Source organism: Oncorhynchus kisutch, linkage group LG26, assembly GCF_002021735.2.
Source record: "Oncorhynchus kisutch isolate 150728-3 linkage group LG26, Okis_V2, whole genome shotgun sequence".
NCBI lineage: Eukaryota > Metazoa > Chordata > Actinopteri > Salmoniformes > Salmonidae > Oncorhynchus > Oncorhynchus kisutch.
In genome coordinates, this window is record NC_034199.2 from 37798694 (window position 1) to 37820208 (window position 21515).

The 21515-nt window shown below is 43.1% G+C and overlaps 2 protein-coding genes across 4 annotated transcripts in view; one reads left to right on the top strand and one right to left on the bottom strand.

Annotated features, from left to right (window-relative positions):
- Positions 1-10400, top strand: part of LOC109887139 (MOB-like protein phocein) — a 16212-nt gene extending 5812 nt beyond the window's left edge. The window contains exons 1-7 of one of the 2 annotated variants that reach the window (XM_020461590.2): positions 4232-4698; positions 7574-7636; positions 7932-8032; positions 8127-8256; positions 8583-8662; positions 8745-8856; positions 9501-10400. In XM_020461590.2, the coding sequence (XP_020317179.1) occupies positions 4603-4698; positions 7574-7636; positions 7932-8032; positions 8127-8256; positions 8583-8662; positions 8745-8856; positions 9501-9632 (714 nt within the window). In that variant the 5' untranslated portion in view covers positions 4232-4602 and the 3' untranslated portion in view covers positions 9633-10400. Of the gene's footprint in view, positions 1-4231; positions 4699-7573; positions 7637-7931; positions 8033-8126; positions 8257-8582; positions 8663-8744; positions 8857-9500 lie in introns of those variants that run through there. The other variant, XM_031805773.1, reaches the window with a different exon arrangement.
- Positions 10401-10768: 368 nt separating this feature from the next.
- The window catches only part of LOC109870896 (raftlin-2), a 45277-nt gene continuing 34530 nt past the window's right edge, over positions 10769-21515 (bottom strand). Inside the window, exons 4-8 of one of the 2 annotated variants that reach the window (XM_020461589.2) lie at positions 18442-18660; positions 14337-14443; positions 13799-13902; positions 13010-13088; positions 10769-12117 (exon numbers count right to left, since the gene is read on the bottom strand). In XM_020461589.2, the coding sequence (XP_020317178.1) occupies positions 11911-12117; positions 13010-13088; positions 13799-13902; positions 14337-14443; positions 18442-18660 (716 nt within the window). In that variant the 3' untranslated portion in view covers positions 10769-11910. The remainder of the gene's footprint in view (positions 12118-13009; positions 13089-13798; positions 13903-14336; positions 14444-18441; positions 18661-21515) is intronic. The other variant, XM_031805770.1, reaches the window with a different exon arrangement.

Here is a 21515-nt window from a genome sequence, read left to right on the forward strand (position 1 = left end):
GCTGCACAGGTATTTTCAGGTCTCTCCAGAGATGTTCAATCTGATTCAAGTCCAGGCTCTGGCTGGGCCATTCAAGGACATGCAGAGACTTGTTCCAAAGCCACTGTATTGTTTTTGGATGTATGTTTAGGGTCCTTGTCCTGTTTGAAGGTGAACCTTCTCCCCAGTCTGAGGTCCTGAGCGCTTTGGAGCAGGTTTTCATCAAAGATCTCTGTACTTTGCTCTGTTCATCTTTCCCTCGGTCCTGACTAATCTCCCAGTCCCTGCCTCTGGAAAAACATCCCACAGCATGTTGCCACCACCATGCTTCATCGTAGGGATGGTGCCAGGTTTCCTCCAGGCGTGACACTTGGCATTCAATCTTGATCTCATCAGACCAGAGAACATTGTTTCTCATGGTATGAGTCCTTTAGGTACTGTCATGTCTTTGGCTATGCCGGATTAAGTGATATGACATGCTATTCTATAAAATAATTTCTCCGTAATGAATATTACCTGATTGAGCTAATCATGTAAATGTAATTAACTAGAGAGTCGGGGCACCACAAAATAATATTTATAGAGCTGTTATCTTCCGAATAAACTCTTAAAGACCTAGTAATATTTTACATCAATAGCAGTCAATATTAATCGTCACCTTAATTCAGTCTCATCTGAAAGTTGTAAATTCTTGGGTATCTGCACGAAACCTGGCTAACAAGTTGAATCAGCAATGCAAAATTGGGTTGAATTATTTATTTACTAAATACCTAACTAATCACACAGAATTACACATTATTAATCATAACAGCTCTATAAATATTTACTCTGAGCTGCGCTTCGGTAGGTTGGTGGTAGATGGAAGGCTGTGTTTTGCCCAACCGAGTCCTTTGTCCTTTGAAGAATGTCTCTGCTGGTAAATTGGATACGTTGTAGTAACGTCGTTGTGTGGTAGATGGAATACTCTGTCTGTTCCTTCCTAACCTGCATTTGCAGCTGCTGTTGCTAACTCAACAGCTAGGAGGTATCACTTCTGTAGTGAATAAGAGTTCAAAGTTCATACCATTCGCAACCAAAGCTCACACTGATGTTGGCTTCGTTCTGTAGTTATTATCTGAACCATTCTGACATCAGACCGTCGTCCTCACATCCTCGGAACAGGAGGTTATATTGTCGTCAAGGCTTTATATAGGAAGGGAGAGGAGGGAGGGTTTGAAAAGTTTTATAGCCCTTCACAGGGGCGGGCCACTGATTGAGCAGAGCCCTACCTTGTGAAAACCCAAATCTCACATTTTAGAAGCTAAAATCACATCACAAATAATTTCATGTTCAAACATTTAAATTGAACAACAATTCCATGTGAATCTGATAACTCTGATATGTAGACTTTCCACTGTAGAGTTTGTCATCTTATCATTGATGAGAATGTCTCAGATGACAACTGAACTGACATCATATTCATGAAGTACCAACACATATGTTCAATTGGTCAGATTACCAAAATATGGTTAATTTCCCCCACCTTCTGATGTTCCCAGAATCTCTATGTTAACCAAGGTGTTTGCAAATGTAACATCAGTAGGGTAGAGAGAGGAAAAAGGGGGGAAGAGGTATTTATGACTGTCATAAACCTACCCCCAGGCCAACGTCATGACAGTACCTTATGGCAAACACCAAGCGGGCTGTCATGTGCCTTTTACTGAGGAGTGGCTTCTGTGTGGCCACTACCATGAAGTCCTGTTTGATGGAGTGCTGCAAAGATGGTTGTCCTTCTGGAAGTTTCTCCCATATCCACAAAGGAACTCTGGGTTTTTGGTCACCTCCCTGACCAAGGCCCTTCTCCCCTGATTTCTCAGTTTGGCTGGGTGGCCTGCTCTAGGAAGAGTCTTGGTTGGAATCCATTCCAACCAAGACTTGGCACGCCCCCATTCTAATCGACGGGCTGTAGTGGAGCAGTTTGAGAGCTTCAAGTTCCTTGGCGTCCACATCACCAACAAACTAACATGGTCCAAGCACACCAAGACAGTTGTGAAGAGGGAATGGCAAAACCTATTCCCCCTCAGGAGACTGAAAAGATTTGGCATGGGTCCTCAGATCCTCAAAAGGTTCTACAGCTGCACCATCGAGAGCATCCTGAGGGGTTGCATCACTGCCTGGTATGGCAACTGCTCGGTTATTCTTACCTTACTTTTTTAGGGATTTTCTTAAAACTGCATTGTTAAGGGCTGGTAAGTAAGCATTTCACTGTAAGGAGAGTTGTATTGTATTCGGCACATGTATTTTACCTGTTGTATTCGGCACGTGACAAATAAAATTTGATTTGGTGGTTCCAAACCATTTAAGAATGATTGAGGTCACTGTGTTATTCGTGACCTTCAATGCTGCAGAAATCGACACAATCCTGTCTCGGAGCTCTACGGACAATTCCTTCGACCTCATGGCTTGGTTTTTGGCCAGAAATGCACTGTCATCTGTGGGACCTTTTATATAGACAGGTGTGTGGCTTTCCAAATCAAGTCCAATTCATTGAATTTACCACAGGTGGACTCCAATCAAGTTGTAAAAACATATCAGTGATGATCAATGGAAACAGGATGCACCTGAGCTCAATTTCGAGTCTCATAGCAAAGGGTCTGAATACTTCTGTAAATAAGGAATTTCAGTTGTTTATTTTTAATAAATGTACAAAAAATTCTAGACCTGTTTTTGCTTTGTCATTATGGGGTATTGTGTGTAGATTGAGTAAAACATATTTAATCGATTGTGGATTAAGGCTATAACGTAACAAAATGTGTAAAAAAGTGTGTGTGTGTGTGAGTGAGTTAGTGGCGGCAGGTAGCCTAGTGGTTAGAGTGTTGGGCCAGTAACCAAAAGGTTGCTGGATCAAATCACCAAGCTGACAAGGTAAAAATATGTAGTTCTGCCTCTGAACAAGACAGTTAACCCACTGTTCCCCGGTAGGGGGTCATTGTAAATAAGAATTTGTACTTAACTGACGTGTCAGTGATATATATATATATATCTGGAGGAATGCAGTGGTGTAAAGTACTTAAGTAAAAATACTGTAAAGTACTACATAAGTCAATTTTTGAGGTAACTTTGAGGTAACTGTACGATTTATATTTTGGCCAACTTTTACTTTACTACATTCCTAAAGAAAATATACTTTTTACTCAATACATTTTCCCTGACACCCAAAAGTAGTCGTTACATTTTGAATGCATAACAGGACATGAAAATATTCAAATTCATGAACTTATCAAGAGAACCTCCCTGGTCATCCTTCGGATCTGGTGGACTCACTAAACACATGCTTCCTTTGGAAATGGTGTCTGACTTTGGAGTGTGCCTCTTCTTCTATGAGGTTTAACGGCAGTTGGCATCCAATTTGTTGCATTACCGCCACCTACTAGACTGGAGAACAACTCCCTTACACTTTGCTTAACACATTCCACTACTGTCCCCAATACTACACATTCCTTTGCCTCATGCCCTTCTGCACATTTCTCACACCTTGGACCCTCCCTCCTACACACTGCTGCTACATGGCCATAAGCTTGGCATCTGTAACATCGTAACGTATTCGGCACATAAGCTCCTACAGGATAACTTATATATCCTAGCTTCACTTTGTCTGGCAAAAACTCAACTTCAAAACTCAAAAGAACAGACAATGCCTCTTCTGTTTCCCCACCGTTTATGCGTCGCATCTAACGACGAGCATCACATACACCGGGATTCTTTCCCCTCAGCTGGTCAACTTTTATATTTACTGCAACCCCCGTTACCACTCCATTCATTGGCGCACTTTTCTTGAGAGCGAAACGACTTTTCTTGCCCCCATTTGTTTTACTCCGAGCGCCTTCTCCCTCTGACCAACACAAACAATTATCACTAGACCACTTCTGGTTACCTTCACCGATTCCACAGTACCCAACTCTTTCACCCACCCCGAAATCACAAATGGATCAGCCAAAATGCAAGAGTCCACTTTTTCCATAAACTTCACTCCTGTCAGATTCATCTCTATCCTGACCCTCGGTGCATACCTCGGTGTCCGATAACTTCACCCTCATTCACTTCCATTTCTCCCTCTGCTTACACTTTCTCCCCTTCTTCTTTATCAAACAATCTCCCTTTTCCACCATTCTTATCCGACTCAAGCATACCCTCTTCTTCCCTCTCTTTGACCTTCTCTCCACATCCCTCCTCCGTTTTCCAAGTACACGTCTCCTTGTGATAATACTGCACTACTTTACCACCATCTCGTTCCCGCCTTCTCCAGGGACTGCCCTTCAACTTCTGATTGCAATCTGGAGTGTGCATCTGGCTATCCGTAAAATGTTAACATAAGAAATAGTGCCGTCTGGTTTGTTTAATATGAATTTTAAATGATTTATACTTTTACTTTTGATACTTAAGTACATTTAAAAACCAAATACGTTTAGAAGTTGTATTTTAACGGGCGAATTTGACTTTTACTTGAGTCATTTTCTATTAAAGGTATCTTTACTTTTACTCAAGCATGATAATTGTGTACTTCTTCCACCACTTGAGGAATGTCCACTGCTTGGTAGCCTTGCAACTCCCTGTCCGCGCACCTGGTCACACACAAGTCAGTAAATGTGTGCATCATTTGCATCCGGGCATTCTGTCGAGATGGTCATGGCGGAGGGTACTGCAGTTCTGCGGAGGAATCGGCCTGGAACCAAGGCGAAGGTATGTTTCCACAAAGCGGAATACGATTGCATATGGTAAAGAGACCAACGGTGACCACGGTGGTCTTACAGGAACAGGGAATTTCATTAAGATTTGGGGTTTTGAGTCGTTTCTCTGAACGGTTAGCTCGGAGTTGTCTTTCCGGAAAATACGAAGAGCCGGGCTTGCAACTGGGTAGCGTTAGCTAACGCTAACTAGGCTAGCTAAAAACGACCACAGAGAATTTGACTTGCTAGGTAGTTAGACTTTAAAACAATGAAATATAAACACCATCTGAAAACCACTGTACTGTTGATAGCTAGCGAACTAGTAGCTAACCTAGTTTAAGTTAGCTAGATATCTAAGTTAGATAACAGCTGTAATTGTTGACATATTAGCTAGCTACCGTTTAACTGTTAGCGAGCTATTTTGACATGGCTAACTGTTCATGAGCTGTAGTCTTCAGCTACTGTACTTTAGCTAGCTGGCTAACGTTATGTTATTTTCCATCAACTAGCTATCAAGCCAAGTAACGGTAATTATTTGTGTAATTATACGTGTCCCCAATGTAGTTAGCTAGTTTACCAGTAACTGTAAACGTAGCTAGCTAAATACTGTATATTGTTTATTTATTAGGATCACCATTACTACTCTTCCTGTGGTCCAAACAGGATTAAAACAATTAGCTACATCACAACAAAACGCAACAGCCTACATATTAAATAAAACATATCATGCGATACATTATTACTTTATTATGCAAATATGCAATAGTGACGAGTCGGTGTCGTTTAAGATTAGGGAGAATTTTTACATTTTTTTTATGAGCATGTCCTTATTTATATTACAACATATTGGATATTCATATTCCATTCACCCAGCTCAATGTAACCTCGATAGTTTTAGCTAGGTTACTACACATTATACTTGAATTTTCCCTATACCCATCATCATGTTTCTACAATCTAGACTGCGAATGAAAGTTTACAACAGGTGCACAGGTCAAGAGAAAAATTTGAGTAATCAAGGTGACAGTGACACATTTAATACCTCCTTTGCACACACTTGCCTGCATCTAGCTGATCTAGTGTGTAGTCATTGGTGTAAACGAGAGATTCTATTGGACAAATATATTTATCCCCGTTCTGTTTGCTTCCATTTAAGAAACTTTTTCAACAGAATCTGCAGAATAAATACACCCCTGAACAGCATGATTACTTTTCTAGTTGTATTCCTTCTCGCATCTACGTGCTCTCTTCCTCTCGCATTTTCCCTTCGCTTGTGGACTTCAGTGCACAACATATCTGCTGTCTGTGACCAGGCAAAAAACCTTTCCAAACCAAACCTTCATATCATAATCGCTAACTGCTACACACAGCCTACATCGTTGGCACCCTATTAGCTAATATCATAGTCAACAAAACTCTACAACTAACACGTAAGTACATCCGCTACAATCATGCAGTACAGTGTACAGTCAGCAGGCAGTTTAGCAGTTACACCGGCAGGCCCTGGTGTCAATTCATAAACCAAAAGCTTACCTTGACTTGGTTCCAGTTTTGGATAGCCATCGCATCCCTCTTTGTTTGAGTAGGCTAAACTAGCTAAGAAAGCGAGAGAAAAAAATACAAGAAATATAGCTAGCTCTCTCTTGCTTCTTCATTTTTGAAGGAATTAATTTGTTCAAAACTTCAACTATTGTCTTTCTCTCTTTGAGTCACAACTACTCACCACATTTTATACACTGCAGTGCTCGCTAACTAGCTTATGTTTTCAGTACTAGATTCATTCTCAGATCCTTTGATTGAGTGGACAACATGTCAGTTAATTCTGCAAGAGCTCTGATAGGTTGGAGGACCGGGGGACGGCACACACTTTTTATACAGTTTTCATCCTTATGTTACACACAGTCACTCCTCTGTTAATGATTCATCCCCTTGGGCATTTAGCCACCATTTTCTTTTTGCCTTGAACTTATTTCAGCTTGGTTTCCATTTTCTTGTTGGCACAGAGTTTAGGGAATATATTCTATTTGTGGTGTAACCATAGCAATGATACAAAAAGAAACAGACACGCATACTCCTAATGCAGGTACATGTCTAATGGTGCTTTTAGTATTACACACCTATGCTCCTAATGCACATCTAATGAACCTCACGGGACTGGGTAATGGCTTCCCTTATCCTAATGACCTATTGATTATTGGTTTCCCTTAGCCTTATGACCCAGACACGCATGCCTTCCCTTAACCTAATGACCTATTGATTAATGGCTTCAGAGTGCACATCTAATGGCCCAGACACTTATGGCTTGTGTTGATTCTGCTTACTACTCTGAGATGTATAATGTGCACATATGTACAGGAAAATTCCCAATATCCTCCACCTACACCATGGTGCTAACCTACAGAGTGCTGTTGAGGATACTGTAGACCTTCATAGCAAAACAGTGCTTTAATAAATTATTTGGTGACGTGAATATATACGTTTCTCAAGTTTTAATGTCACATGCACAAGTACATTGAAATGCCTTTCTTGCAAACTATTTAGCATTGTTTTATCAAAAAATGTTTCACAAAAAAAATATCAAATTCCCCCTCCACTGATATAAAATAATTTTTTACAGAGCGTGTCTCTTCACAGTCCGCGTTGTGAGGTGTTGTTTTTTTACATCTGATTGTACTGCACGCTTGAGTTACTTGATGTGGAAGAGTTCCGTGTAGTTATCTCTCTATGTAGTCTGAATTTCCCAGAGTCTGTTCTGGACTTGGGAACTGTGAAGAGACCATCTGTCTAGTTAGATGAAATATGAAAGGCTGAGAGGTGACACTATTTTGCCCTTTGAGCCATAGCCACACATACACTGAATATGATTATCGCTCCCTCTCTCACTGCAGGATTTCTACAACTGGCCAGATGAATCCTTTGAAGAGATGGACAGCACGCTGGCTGTACAACAGGTGTGGTTGAGTTAGCTAGTGGCGCATGACTGTGGAGTCCATTTTGAGCTTCAAGTGTCATAATTGCAGAATTCTGTTCGTAGCTGTCAAGTGCCAAGCCTGACGCTGACATGGTGTGCTTTATTTTAAGATGTCTGCCTGCTTCCCTATAAGATGCTTCGTAGGTTATCTATTAATGGTTGATTATTGTGATCATTGTCACCCATGTCAGAACCTATTTCTTTTATCTAGCTAGGAGGATGATGGCAAGATGTTTTGATCACTAACCTCGGCACTTCCCCTGTCCCTCGTTCAGTACATTCAGCAGAACATCCGGTCAGACTGCTCCGGTATCGATAAGATCCTGGAGCCACCAGAGGGACAGGACGAAGGGGTGTGGAAGTACGAGCACCTCCGGTACAGTAGCTGCACGACACACTGAGATCAAAAACCTTACTCCGTGCGGGTGTGTTGACCCACTCTGTGTCTACCTTTCTCCCATCTGATACAGGCAATTTTGTCTGGAGCTGAATGGACTCGCTGTGAAACTGCAGAGCGAGTGCCACCCAGACACCTGCACCCAGATGACAGCCACAGAACAGTGGATATTCCTGTGTGCTGCACACAAGACCCCCAAAGAGGTGAGTGTTACTAAAATCAGGATGAAGAACGATTGTCCATGTACACTTATAATCGCCACACCTCAGAGCCTGGTTTCTCTCTACGTTTCTTCCTAGAGAGGAGCCTTTCTAGGGAGTTTTTCCTACCCACTGTGCTTCTGCATTGCTTGCTCTTTGGGATTCTAGGCTGGTTTCTGTTTAAGCACTTTAGGACAACTGCTGATGTAAAAAGAGATTTATAAAATACATTTGATTTAATTCACTCAGGATTACATTTTTCAGCTCAGCCTGCAATGCACTATTCTGTATTTAGGATGCATGTACATTGCCTGTGCTTGGGTCCACAGTGCCCTGCCATTGACTACACCAGGCACACGCTGGACGGAGCTGCCTGCCTTCTCAACAGCAACAAGTATTTTCCCAGCCGGTGAGCACTCACACACACACACACACTATGTAAAGGAGTGCTTTGGTTCCCCACTCATACGCTTTCAATCTCCCCTCCCCAGTGTGAGCATCAAGGAGTCCTCAGTGGCCAAGCTGGGTTCTGTGTGTCGCCGGATCTATAGGATATTCTCCCATGCTTACTTCCACCATCGGCAGATATTTGACAAGTATGAGGTAAGTTGAAGGTTCACACTTCCCAAATAGACTTGGCAGTGAAGTATGATTTGGGCTCTTCATACCAATTGAAAATGACAGTAAAGCTTCATTGGGACATTCATTACTTGTTTGAATAAGAACATATAATGTACTTATCCACACCACATGTGCAACCGATTGAGCAGGAAATTAGTGATTACCAACTCCTTTATTCTCCGTATGTGGCCAACCAGCTATGAACATATTCCATCTTGTAGTAGTCCCATGTTAAGCCAACAGGTGGCACTACAGACTTAGACAATAGGGAAACACTGGACTGATATTGTCTACCAGAGCTGAATAGAGTCTGGGACATGTGCATGTCCATAATGGCCACTTCATGGTCTACTGTACTCATGCCCTGTGGAGTTCAGCCATGTAATGACTCCAAGCAGACCAAAGCTATGGCTCTACATACAAGTTCTGATTCTGGATGCTGATTAGCTGCGTTCCAGACATGATTTACTTCATGACAAATCACGGCTGTGACAGTATGGCTTCATGGTAAATGATCAGTCAGCCTCTAAACTAGTGCATCAGATCGCATCAACTCATCCTCTTGTTTAGGGGTTGAGGCTGTTTCTGGACAGGGCCCAACTCTCATCCCCTTTCCTTCCCTGTAGAACGAGACCTTTCTGTGCCATCGGTTCACGCGCTTCGTGATGAAGTACAACCTGATGTCCAAGGACAACCTGATTGTTCCTATCCTGGAGGAGGAGGTCCAGAACACCTCAGCTGGGGAGAGCGAGGCCTGAGAGGAGAGCTGCACACAGGAGACCAGATGTGAGTTCAAATACTAGTATTCAAATACTGCTTGATTGAGCTTGCCTGTTGCAATGAAACCAATGAGAGTCCCACAAGGCAAATCCCACCCACCTGGTACTCCAGGCAGGCTAAAGCAAACACTCAAAGTATTTGAAGAGATTTCAGATAGTATTTGAACCCATGTCTGATGCAGCTACACACTAGCCAGACTCACTACTCTGTGGGGAATGTTACTTTAACCTTTTGAGCAGCTAGATTTACAAAACATACATTTTAACCATAATGTGTTGATGGCAAAGGCACACCCTTATGGGCTCCCTGTATATAACCCCTGCTGTCCCACCCCCCACTATCATGTGTTTGCTGGTGCTTTGCTTTCTCCGCGTTGCTTTTGTTCTCTCTCATTGAATTCCAAATAGACTCCTTGCCACTCCTGTAGATCTGAGGCTTGGATAGCTGGAAGAATATGCAGACATTTCCAGGAAACCCATTTGGAGGCAAGATGAAGCTATGACCATAATGCTTCTCTGTATCCAATCTTCTCTAGTTTACAGGTGTACCTAGGGTTTAGAGAGGCTAGGGGTCCATTTGTGGTTCAGAAGCCCTCTGCTTCTGTTGCTCTGAGTACACACCGCTCTCATCATTAAGTTATTTTGTGGGAGGAGTCTTGTCTATCCACCCCTTTTTATTTTCCTTTAAATAATTACATTTTGTTACTGTCGACATTTGTCTTAATAAAAAAAGACTATTACCCTGTTGTTGACCCCCCCAAAAATCCCTTTGTATAATTTGGCCCCATCTGTTATGACTTTATTTTAAAACATTCAGCTTGTAAAAGTCATGGGAACATCTCAGGTGTACACCTCTCAACACCTGGATGAAGAAGGCAGATGTGAGTGTGGGGCCACTGCTGGAACCGTCAAGAATTAACTTGTCCATGGCCTCCTATTTAGCCTAGTACTTTAAAAGTAAATAATTGGTCAGTAAATGAGAATCATGGGCATGTGTTTTTCTAAAGTGGACACAGTTGAATAAGGAGAAATAAACACTGATTTGTGAAACAAATTCCCCAAAACAAGGGGGCTCATAAACCTGTATTGTATAACTACAAATGTCCATCATTGTGTTCTCTTATACAAATACTTTAATAGTAGTATTAAACACGTCATCTCCCTTAGTAACACAATAGGGCTTTTGTCTGAAGAACTGAGGAAAGGAATCGTCACTGGGCAGAATGAAAACAATTGAGGCCTGATAACCAATACCATAAAATTATAACTACCAGCTATTTCTAAATGACAATAGGTACAGGAATAGAATCTGATGCCAATGAATAAAAATGCACACTAATGATGACATCCTGAACAGATTTAAGCACCAATCAGACAATACATGTATAGCCCTAATGTACACATCTAGAGAAGGTTCAGTATGTTATCAATTCATTCCCAGGCAACCCTGTGGCTTGGCAGTCTGGTATGTGGAAATAAAACTCACCCATGCAATTACTGTACAAATAATCTTCTCCAGGCCTGAACTCAAACACCCCTAGTTTGACAACTATCATAGGAAGATGTCTGAATAATATTGCTGAATGCTGCAAGGCCCTGGACAGTAGCACCAACACACAGCAAGCATGTATTTGTCCGCCTGGTACGTTTCCTTCCAGCTGGATGTGTTTGAGACAACCGGGGAGAGGAGCAGGAAAGGGAATACCTAGTCAGCTGCACTACAATGTATTCAACCCAATGTAGCTGTGCTTCTGGCCCGTGTCACCATGTGCCAGAGTAGGTGTGATGTTACACGTCACAGGATGAGATAAAGTTGTATTGAACAGAGGTGTTGGCAGTTCTGGGGGAGGGGGTCCCAAAACGTGGGGACACCCAACAACCAGGTGTGTAGTTGGTCAGAGTTCAATCCAGTGGTCTGTGTGTGTCTGCATGGAAGCTTCTTCCTGGTTCCCCCGGTCATTGTGGAGATGTCCTGTGCTTTCTGCTGGTCACAGTTGTGTGAATGTGTGTGTGTTCTTTCTCATCATATGAAAAAGGTGCTGTGTGAACGATGAGATGTGATGTGTGAATCTGGACTGTTAAGTGCATATGTGTGAGGGTACGAACAAAGGTGTCTCGACAGCTTGCTTTTCCCAACAAAATTTATAAAAATAACACTTCATAATTTTAAAAAAGTGCCAAGTTTTGCTTTTCCAGTCTTGGTTAGGGAAGCGATTAGAGGGATAGATGGGGGGTGTGTATATGTCCATTTCAGGGGTCACATGCAGGTCACCTCTGCCGCCCCGTCATCATGCTCGAAGCCCCCCTCTAGGTGGGACAGGGTGCTGGGGTATCCCCCTCCGAAGACGGGGAACCCCCCGATACCCCCAGCGGTGGGGGTTAACTCCACATTGGGGGGTGTTAGGGGGCTGCCCACACCTCGACTCACAGAGCCAGTGGACACGTCGCTCTGAATGGACCCGGCCTTGGAGAGGGTAGGATAAGAGGAAGAGTCATTCATGTGTCTGATGGTGACTATGCAGTAACGCTAAACATTATGCAAATAAGTCACAGGTCATTCAAATATCTAGTAAAAGCAACATGCAGATGTGTGTAACGGCAACTAGCTTTCAGTCTCACTTCAGAATTAGACATTTCGAAGTTGAGTGTTTTAAGGTTAAATTCAGGCATTATAGTGTAGCAATTTAAAACCTCTTAAAGATCGGTGTCCCACCCTCGGGACGGTTGAGCTAAAGTGCGTTAATGTGATTAGCATGACGCGTAAGTAAGCAGGACATAAAACTAATCTAACTGCACTGTCCAATTTACAGTAGCTATTAGGGAAAGAATACCATGCTATTATTTGAGGAGAGTGCACAGTTATGAACTTAGTTATTAATAAAACCAATTAGGCACATTTGGGCAGTCTTGATACATTTTGAACAGAAATACAATGGTTCATTGGATCAGTGTATTACTTTGCACATACACTGCTGCCATCTAGTGGCAAATCTATATTGTGCCTGGGCTTGCATTTTGAAGATGGCAACAAACAAAAAAAGTTTTTTTCTTTATCCTTTACCAGATCTGATGTGTTATTCTCCTACATTCATTTCACATTTCCACAAACTTCAAAGTGTTTGCAAGAATATGCATATCATTGCTTCAGGTCCTGAGCTACAGGTAGTTAGATTTGGTATTTTAGACAAGAATTGAATAAAAAAGGGTCAGATCTTTATTAATACAATTAATTGATTTGTATGATACTGCTACATCTCACTTTGCTTTCATTTCCCACTTCCCTTTATCATATTAAAACCCCACATAGAACAAAAACACCACAACAGGAAAGCTGCTAACTGAAACCAAGCCCTCACATGGTTCCTCTGTGGTATTGAAGAGGTCTTGATTGGTCTCTGTAGGAACACCACATGCTTGGTTGCCAGGTTACCATCACTAGACAAAACACACAACATTACAAACGTTTATGAAGGAAAAAACAGTCATTTGACGTGTTTGTTCTGGACCATCAGGCAGTGGTGTAAATTAAGTGAAAATATTTAAAGTACTACTGAAGTAGATTTCTGGGGTATCTGTACTTTACTATTTATATTTGGCAACTTTTACTTCACTACATTCCTAAAGAAAATTACATACATTTTCTTTGACACCCAAATGTACTTGTTACATTTTGAATGCTTAGCAGGACAAAAAAAAAAGATCAAATTCACACACTTATCAAGAGAACATCCCAGGACCTCCCTACTGCCTCTGAAGGATTCACTAAACACATGCTAAGTTTGTAAATGATGTCGGAGTGTTGGAGTGTGCCTCTGGCTATCCCTAAATTAAAATAAACAAGACAATTATGCTGTCTGGTTTGCTTAATATAAGGAATTTGAAATGATTTAGTATATTTCAAACCAAATACTTGCAGACTTTTACTCAAGTTGTATTTTACTAGGTGACTTTTACTTGAGTCATTTTCTATTAAGGTATCTTTACTTTTACTCAAGAATGAAAATTGGGTACTTTTCCCTCCACTGCCATCAGGCAACACACAAAACTTTTAAGTGCAATGTCAGGTTCATCACTTGAGTACAGAGACTTGAGCCAAGACTGGTCCAACAACATTAATATCAAAATGTCCATCAATTATGTGTTACCTGTCATGGCGGATGATATGTGTGGGCAGGACACAGGTGAGCAGCCAGCCGAACTCAGCCAGTGTGTGAAGGAGTGGCCCGTAATCTGTCTTCACATCAGAACCCTACACAGCACAACAATGTTTTCAAACACTGGATAAAGGTAATTGTTGAATGTTTTCTACACTTGTTTATCCATCTTGTGTTACCATTAGGGTTGCTGACACACAAACAATCTCCACCCCCCACACACAATGCTAATCTCCCCCCCCCCCCCCCCACACACGGTGCTAATCTCTCCCCCCACACACACGGTGCTAATCTCTCTCCCCCCCACACACACACACACACGGTGCTAATCTCTCTCTCCCCCACACACACACGGTGCTAATCTCCCCCCCCCCCCCACACACACACGGTGCTAATCTCTCCCCCCACACACACGTAATGCTAACCTCTCTCTCCCTACAGGATCTTCCCTAGGGAATACCTACTGCAACACATTCACCTGTCCTCACTGACTGACCCACGCATGCACACACACACACGGCTCTCTGACCTCGATGACGATCCATTGCTCCACTACGATAGTGTCATTGGCAGGAGGGGCAGTGCTTCTCTCCTCATAGACAAACAGCCCCTCTAGTGACCTGGGCACAGGCTCACCTGACAACAACACACACACACACACACACACACACACACACACACACACTCACAGTAAACTATACTGAACAAAAATAAACGCAACATGCAACAATATCCAACCGAGTTACAGTTCATATAAGGAAATCAGTCAGTTTAAATAAATAAATAATTATATAGATATACATCTGTTGCTCACAGATACCTTAAACAAAATAATTGTAGGGGTGTGGATCAGAAAACCAGTCAGTATCTGGTGTGACTACCATTTGCCTCATGCAGCGCGACATCTCTTTCGCATCGAGTTGATCAGGCTGTTGATTGTGTCATACACATCAATCAAGAGCATCACAAATATGCTCAAAGAGTGACATGTCAAGTTAGAATGCAGGCCATGGAAGAACTGGGTCATTTCCAATCTTCCAGGAATTGTTTACAGATCCTTGCGATATGGGGCTGTGCATTATGCTGAAACATGAAGTGATGACGCCGGATGAATGGCAGGACAGGATCTCATCACGGTATCATTAAAATTGCCACCGATAAAATGCTAATTTGTTTGTTGTCCGTAGCTTATGCCTGCCCATATCATAACCCCACCATGGGGCACTCTGTTCACAACGTTGACATCAGCAAACCGCTCCCCCAGACGACACCATACAAGTGGTCTGCGGATGTGAAGCCGGTTGGACGTACTGCCAAATGATCTAAAACGACGTTGGAGGCGGCTTATGTTAGAGAAATTAACATGACATTTTCTGGCAACAGCTCTGGTGGACATTCACACATTCAAATCAAATAATTGTTTTTATTTGTCACATGCACCGAATACAACAACCGTGAAATGCTTACTTACACGCCCTTAACCAACAATGATGTTAAAAATATTTACTAAAATTAAAGTACAAAATAAAATGAAAAGTAACACAATAAAATAACAATACCAAGGCTATATACAGGGGGTACCATTACCGAGTAGCCATTTGATTAATTGTTCAGCAGTCTTATGGCTTAGGGGTAGAAGCTGTTAAGGAGTCTTTTGGACAGACTTCGCGCTCCGGTACCATGCGGTAGCAGAGAGAACAGTCTGACTTGTGTGGCTGCAGTCTAACAATTTTTTGGTCCTTCCTCTGACACGCCTAGTATAGAGGTCCTGGATGGCAGGAAGCACTACCCTCTGTAGCGCCTTATGGTCAGATGCTGAGTAGTTTCCATACCAGGCGGTGATGCAACCGGTCAGGATGCTCTCGATAGTGTAGCTGTAAAAAAAATGAGAATCTGGGACCCATGACAAATCTTTTCATTCTCCTGAGGGGGAATTGTCATGCCCTCTTCACGACTGTCTTAGTGTGTTTGGACCATGATAGTTTGTTGGTGTTGTGGACACCAAGGAACTTGAACCACTCGACCCGCTCCACAACAGCCCCATCAGGAAGTCCAGGCTCCAGTTTCATAGAGAGATGTTTAGTCCCAGGGTCCTTAGCTTAGTGATGAGCTTTTTGAGCACTATGGTGTTGAACGCTGAGCTGTAGTCAATGAACAGCATTTTCACATAGGTGTTCCTTTTGTCCAGGTGGGAAAAGGCAGTGTGGAGTGCAATTGAGATTGCTTCATCTGTGGATTTGTTGGGGCGGTATGCGAATTTAAGTGGGTCTATGGTTTCTGGGATGATGGTGTTGATGTGAGCCATGACCAGCCTTTCAAAGCCCTTCATGGCGGTAGTCATTTAGGCAGGTTACCTTGGCATTCTTGGGCTCAGGAATTACGGTGGTCTGATTGAAATATATAGGTATTCCAGACTCGGTCAGGGAAAGGTTTATAATGTCAGTGAAGACACTGGGTCCACGCATGCTTGGAGTACACGGCCTGGTAATCCATCTGGCCCTGTGAATGTTGACCTGTTTAAAGGTCTTTCTCACATCGTCGACGGAGAGCGTGATCACACAGTAGTCCGAAACAGCTGGTGCTCTCATGCATGCTTCAGTGTTGCTTACCTCGAAGCAAGCATAAAAGGCATTTAGCCCATCTGGTAGGCTCGTGTCACTAGGCAGCTCACGGCTGGGTTTTCCTTTTACAGAGTTTGTAAGCCCTGCCACATCTGACGAGCCTCAGAGCCAGTGTAGTAGTATTGACGCTTTGCCTGTTTGATGGTTCATCTGAGGGCATAGTGGAATTTCTGCCAATTGCACACTCCCTCAAAACTTGAGACATCTGTGGCATTGTGTTGTGTGACAAAACTGCACATTTTAGAATGGGCTTTTATTGTCCTCAGCACAAGATGCAGCTGTGTAATGATCATGCTGTTTAATCAGCTTCTTGATATGCCACTCCGGTCAGGTGGATGAATTATATTGGCAAAGCAGAAATGCTCACTAACAGGGATATAAACAAATTTGGGCACAAAATTTGAGCTAAATAAGTTTTTTGCATGTATGAAACATGTCTGTGATCTTTTATTTCAGCTCATGAAACATGGGACCATCACTTTACATGTTGCGTTTATATTTTTGTTCAGTGTATCAACACACATCAACCAGAAAAATCATACATAAATCTGAGTTACATGAATGCAATCGGTGGACAGTCGTGCGTCACCAGATACCTTGTCTGATGTATTGTTGTCTTTACCTTCTTGCCCTTTGTGCTGTTGTCTGTGCCAAATAATGTTTATACCATGTTTTGTGCTACTACCATGTTGTTATGTTGTGTTGTCATCATGCTGTCTTAGGTCTCTTTATGTAGTGTTGTCTCGTGGTGATGTGTGTTTTGTCCTATATTTATATTGTATCTATTTACATTTTTTAAATCCCAGGCCCTTGTCCCCGCAGGAGGCATTTTGATAGGCCGTCATTGTAAATAAGAATTTGTTCTTAACTGACTTGCCTAGTTAAATAAAAGGTTAAATAAAATACCTTAACAGTAGCTGTGGAACTGCAACGTGAACAATGCTCTGCGAGGCAGTGAATTCTAGTCAGTACTGAAAGTATGTCATTGGCATGACAATGAGCTAGTTAAAGACATGAAGAAGTAGGCTGTATGTGAGCGAGAGACCCCCGTGTGCTATACTCTCAGGCCCCAGATGTCTACAAATGATGTGGATTTTATGCTGCCAGTCTATGGTGCAACAAGAAGCCAGGTTGGGAAGAGAGGTCCAAATATAGCCACAGTGGAAGAGGAGGGAGGGAGGGGAAAAAAAAGGAGGAGGAGGGAGAGAGAAGGGAGCGAGGAGGAGAGAGCAGGAGGAGGAAAGGTGGGAGAGGAGGAGGAGGAGGGATAGAAGGGGGAGGAGAACGAAGGAGGAGAAAGCAGGAAGAGGGAGAAGGAGGATAGAGCAGGAGGAGGGATAGAAGGGGAGGAGAAGGAAGGAGGAGAGAGCAGGAAGAGCGAGAAGGAGGATAGAGCAGGAGGAGGGATAGAAGGGGAGGAGAAGGAAGGAGGAGAGAGCAGGAAGAGCGAGAAGGAGGATAGAGCAGGAGGAGGGATAGAAGGGGGAGGGACAAGGGAGAGAAGGAGCAGGGACTGGGAAACAGGAAGTGACTGATCCGTGGGACGAAGGAAGCGGGGAGACAAAACACAACGGATTTCTGAAAAGACAATAATGGATAGAGTAGCAGAATGAGAGAAGGATGATTGAGAAAGATGTGGATTCACGAGAGATGGATGAGGACAAAGTGTTCTTAATCTCTCTTTAATCCCATCCTCTCTTCCAGAGAAGTAAACTGTAATAGGATGTTGGCCTATCATTGCTGGAGAGCTTATAACTCCTAGGCAAGATGTCACAGCATGCTTGTTGTTTTTGCTTTCTAAGCCTGATGTGGCTGTCACTACAGAAGAGTTATACATGCCACTACTACACAGTAGTTCCTAGGCTCGTTTTCTCAGAGTACGATTGCGGATCTAAGTTTAGTTGTATGTTGTGAATCATAATGAATAAGATCACGTGTATGAGGGGGGCACGGATGTACATGCATCTTACATTCACCATAGAAGTCTCTCTATCTCTTAGTATTTGACAGTACCTTTGGGTGTGTCCCAGTACACAAACGAGTCCACCAATGACCAGCCTTTGCGGTAGTAGGCTGCAGTCAGCTCCAGCCAATCGGCCTCCAGCGAGCTGACCATCTGACCCTTCCTGGACACGCGCATGGACAGCGCCCCCTGGTGGTACTGGCAGGCCAGAGCGTCCAGAGGAGCACACCCTGGTGCCCACGAGTGGAAAAACACCAGCAACCTCAGGTCTGAGAGATGGAGAGGAGGTAAGGATAGAGAGAGAGATGCTCAACATGCTCGGTGATGGTCCCGGCCTAAACCACACAAAAACAACACTAGACACTATGGAACACAAAGCTTTTACTATCTCATCCTGGAATATTCAAGGTCTGAGGTCATCTGCCTTTGACCTAAAGAGCAGGAACCCAGACGTCATCAAATAAATTGGAAATACAGACATTGTCATCATACATGAAACATGGTATAAAGGAGACGGACCCAATGGTTGCCCTCTAGGTTACAGAGAGCTGGTAGTCCCATCCACCAAACTACCAGGTGGGTGGTATAGAGGAGATGGACCCACTGGTTGCCCTCTAGGTTACAGAGAGCTGGTAGTCCCATCCACCAAACTACCAGGTGGGTGGTATAGAGGAGATGGACCCACTGGTTGCCCTCTAGGTTACAGAGAGCTGGTAGTCCCATCCACCAAACTACCAGGTGGGTGGTATAGAGGAGATGGACCCACTGGTTGCCCTCTAGGTTACAGAGAGCTGGTAGTCCCATCCACCAAACTACCAGGTGGGTGGTATAGAGGAGATGGACCCACTGGTTGCCCTCTAGGTTACAGAGAGCTGGTAGTCCCATCCACCAAACTACCAGGTGGGTGGTATAGAGGAGATGGACCCAATGGTTGCCCTCTAGGTTACAGAGAGCTGGTAGTCCCATCCACCAAACTACCAGGTGGGTGGTATAGAGGAGATGGACCCACTGGTTGCCCTCTAGGTTACAGAGAGCTGGTAGTCCCATCCACCAAACTACCAGGTGGGTGGTATAGAGGAGATGGACCCACTGGTTGCCCTCTAGGTTACAGAGAGCTGGTAGTCCAATCCACCAAACTACCAGGTGGGTGGTATAGAGGAGATGGACCCACTGGTTGCCCTCTAGGTTACAGAGAGCTGGTAGTCCCATCCACCAAACTACCAGGTGTGGAACAGGGAAGAGAGTCAGGGGGTATGCTAACAAGGTAAGAGCAGACCTAACACACTCTATTACATTAGTCAACACAGGAACGTTTTACATCTGGCTAGAAATGAAAAAGGAAATAATCTCAACAGAGAAAAATGTCCTCCTGTGTGCTACCTATATCCCCCCAATAGAATCCCCATACTTTATTGATGACAGCTTCTCCATCCTAGAGGGAGAGATCAACCATTTCCAGGCCAAGGAACATATACTAGTCTGTGGCGACCTAAATGCCAGAACTGGACAAGAACCCAACACCCTCAGCACACAGTGGGACAAACACCTACCTGGAGGTGACAGCATTCCCTCCCCCATATGCCCCCCTAGGACACAACTACAACAACATAATCAACAAAAATGGGTCACAACTCCTGCAGCTCTGTCAGACGTGTGGTATGTACATAGTCAATGGTAGGCATCGAGGGGACTCCTATGGTGGGTACACCTATAGCTCATCTCTTGGCAGTAGTACTGTAGAAAAGGCCCATGGAGTTGGTGGAATAATCCTTTAATTCATTGCCATTTACTCAGCTGGGTCAGGGGCACTTTAATTAGGTCAGGTGGAAATGTCCGACAGATCTCAACTCCATAAAAGGAGGAAATTTCCATCACCTGATCTCGCTGCTTTCTCTTCCTTAACTCCATCTGATCCAGAAGTTCTGTGCGTCCATGAATCCACCTAAATCCACCGACTCCGTTACCTTTCATCTGAACTATCTGTTGCGATCCGGAGATGGGCCATCAGTTATTGTTAATAGTTATTACCGTGGCTTGGAGCGCAGCTTCAAACATATTGTGTAATGTGAATTGTCAATGATCACGGCCCTACGGATCCTCAGAGGCCAATTATGCAACATGAAGACAATTGAAAGGGTGAAATGTCATTGTTTGCTAACTGATCGACTTTGATATCAAACTAATGGGGATTATAAATTGAATGACCACTGTTTGTATTCTTTCATGATAAATAGTTACGAGCCTAAATGACTCACGGATGATTACTAGGGACTTCTTAATGAACTGGATTGTTGACTTCCCTAATCATGAATGATTGGTATGGGATTATGAATTTGATTGGATACATGTTATTTGTTTCCTTTGTGATGCAGCACAGACTACTCAGTAAATATACCACTTTATGGTTAAAAGGAATTCCTGCCTCAGTCTCATCCATTCCTCTGTCACCTGACACGTGACCACCTGTTTCCCTTCACTGTCAGTCATCCTACCTGTCCAGCTACTCACACAGATTCCACTAATCTTTCAGGTACTGTAGACTACTTTATCACTGACCTCAACCCAGAGTCTATTAGGGGTGTCAGTGGACTGACTGAACGCTCTATCAGATCACAGCAAAATCACACTACTTGAACAGAGCTCTGCTCAATGAGGCATCAAAGCCAAAGGAACTGAATATTAAGAAATTCTATAGATGGAAGAAAAATAGTGTGGAAAACAATTAAGCAACAACAAATTCAAACCCTTCTTGACAATTTCCTGGAGAAAAGGTTTCACTGTAATAGTGAAGGTGTAAACTTGGCAGTAGAAAACCTAAAACAGTATATTTGACCTCTCAGCTTCCCTATCAAATCTAAAAATTTCAAGCAGACAACCTAAGAAAATTAACAACTATGACAAATGGTTTGATGAAGAATGCAAAAACCTAAGAAAGAAATTGAGAAACCTATCCAACCACAAACAAAGACGCAGAAAACTTGAGCCTACACCGTCACTATGGTGAATCACTAAAACAATACAGAAATACACCACGGAAAAAGAAGGAACAGCACATCAGAAATCAGCTCAATGTAATTGAAGAATCCATAGAATCTAAACAAACAACAACACAAAGTGTTCTATC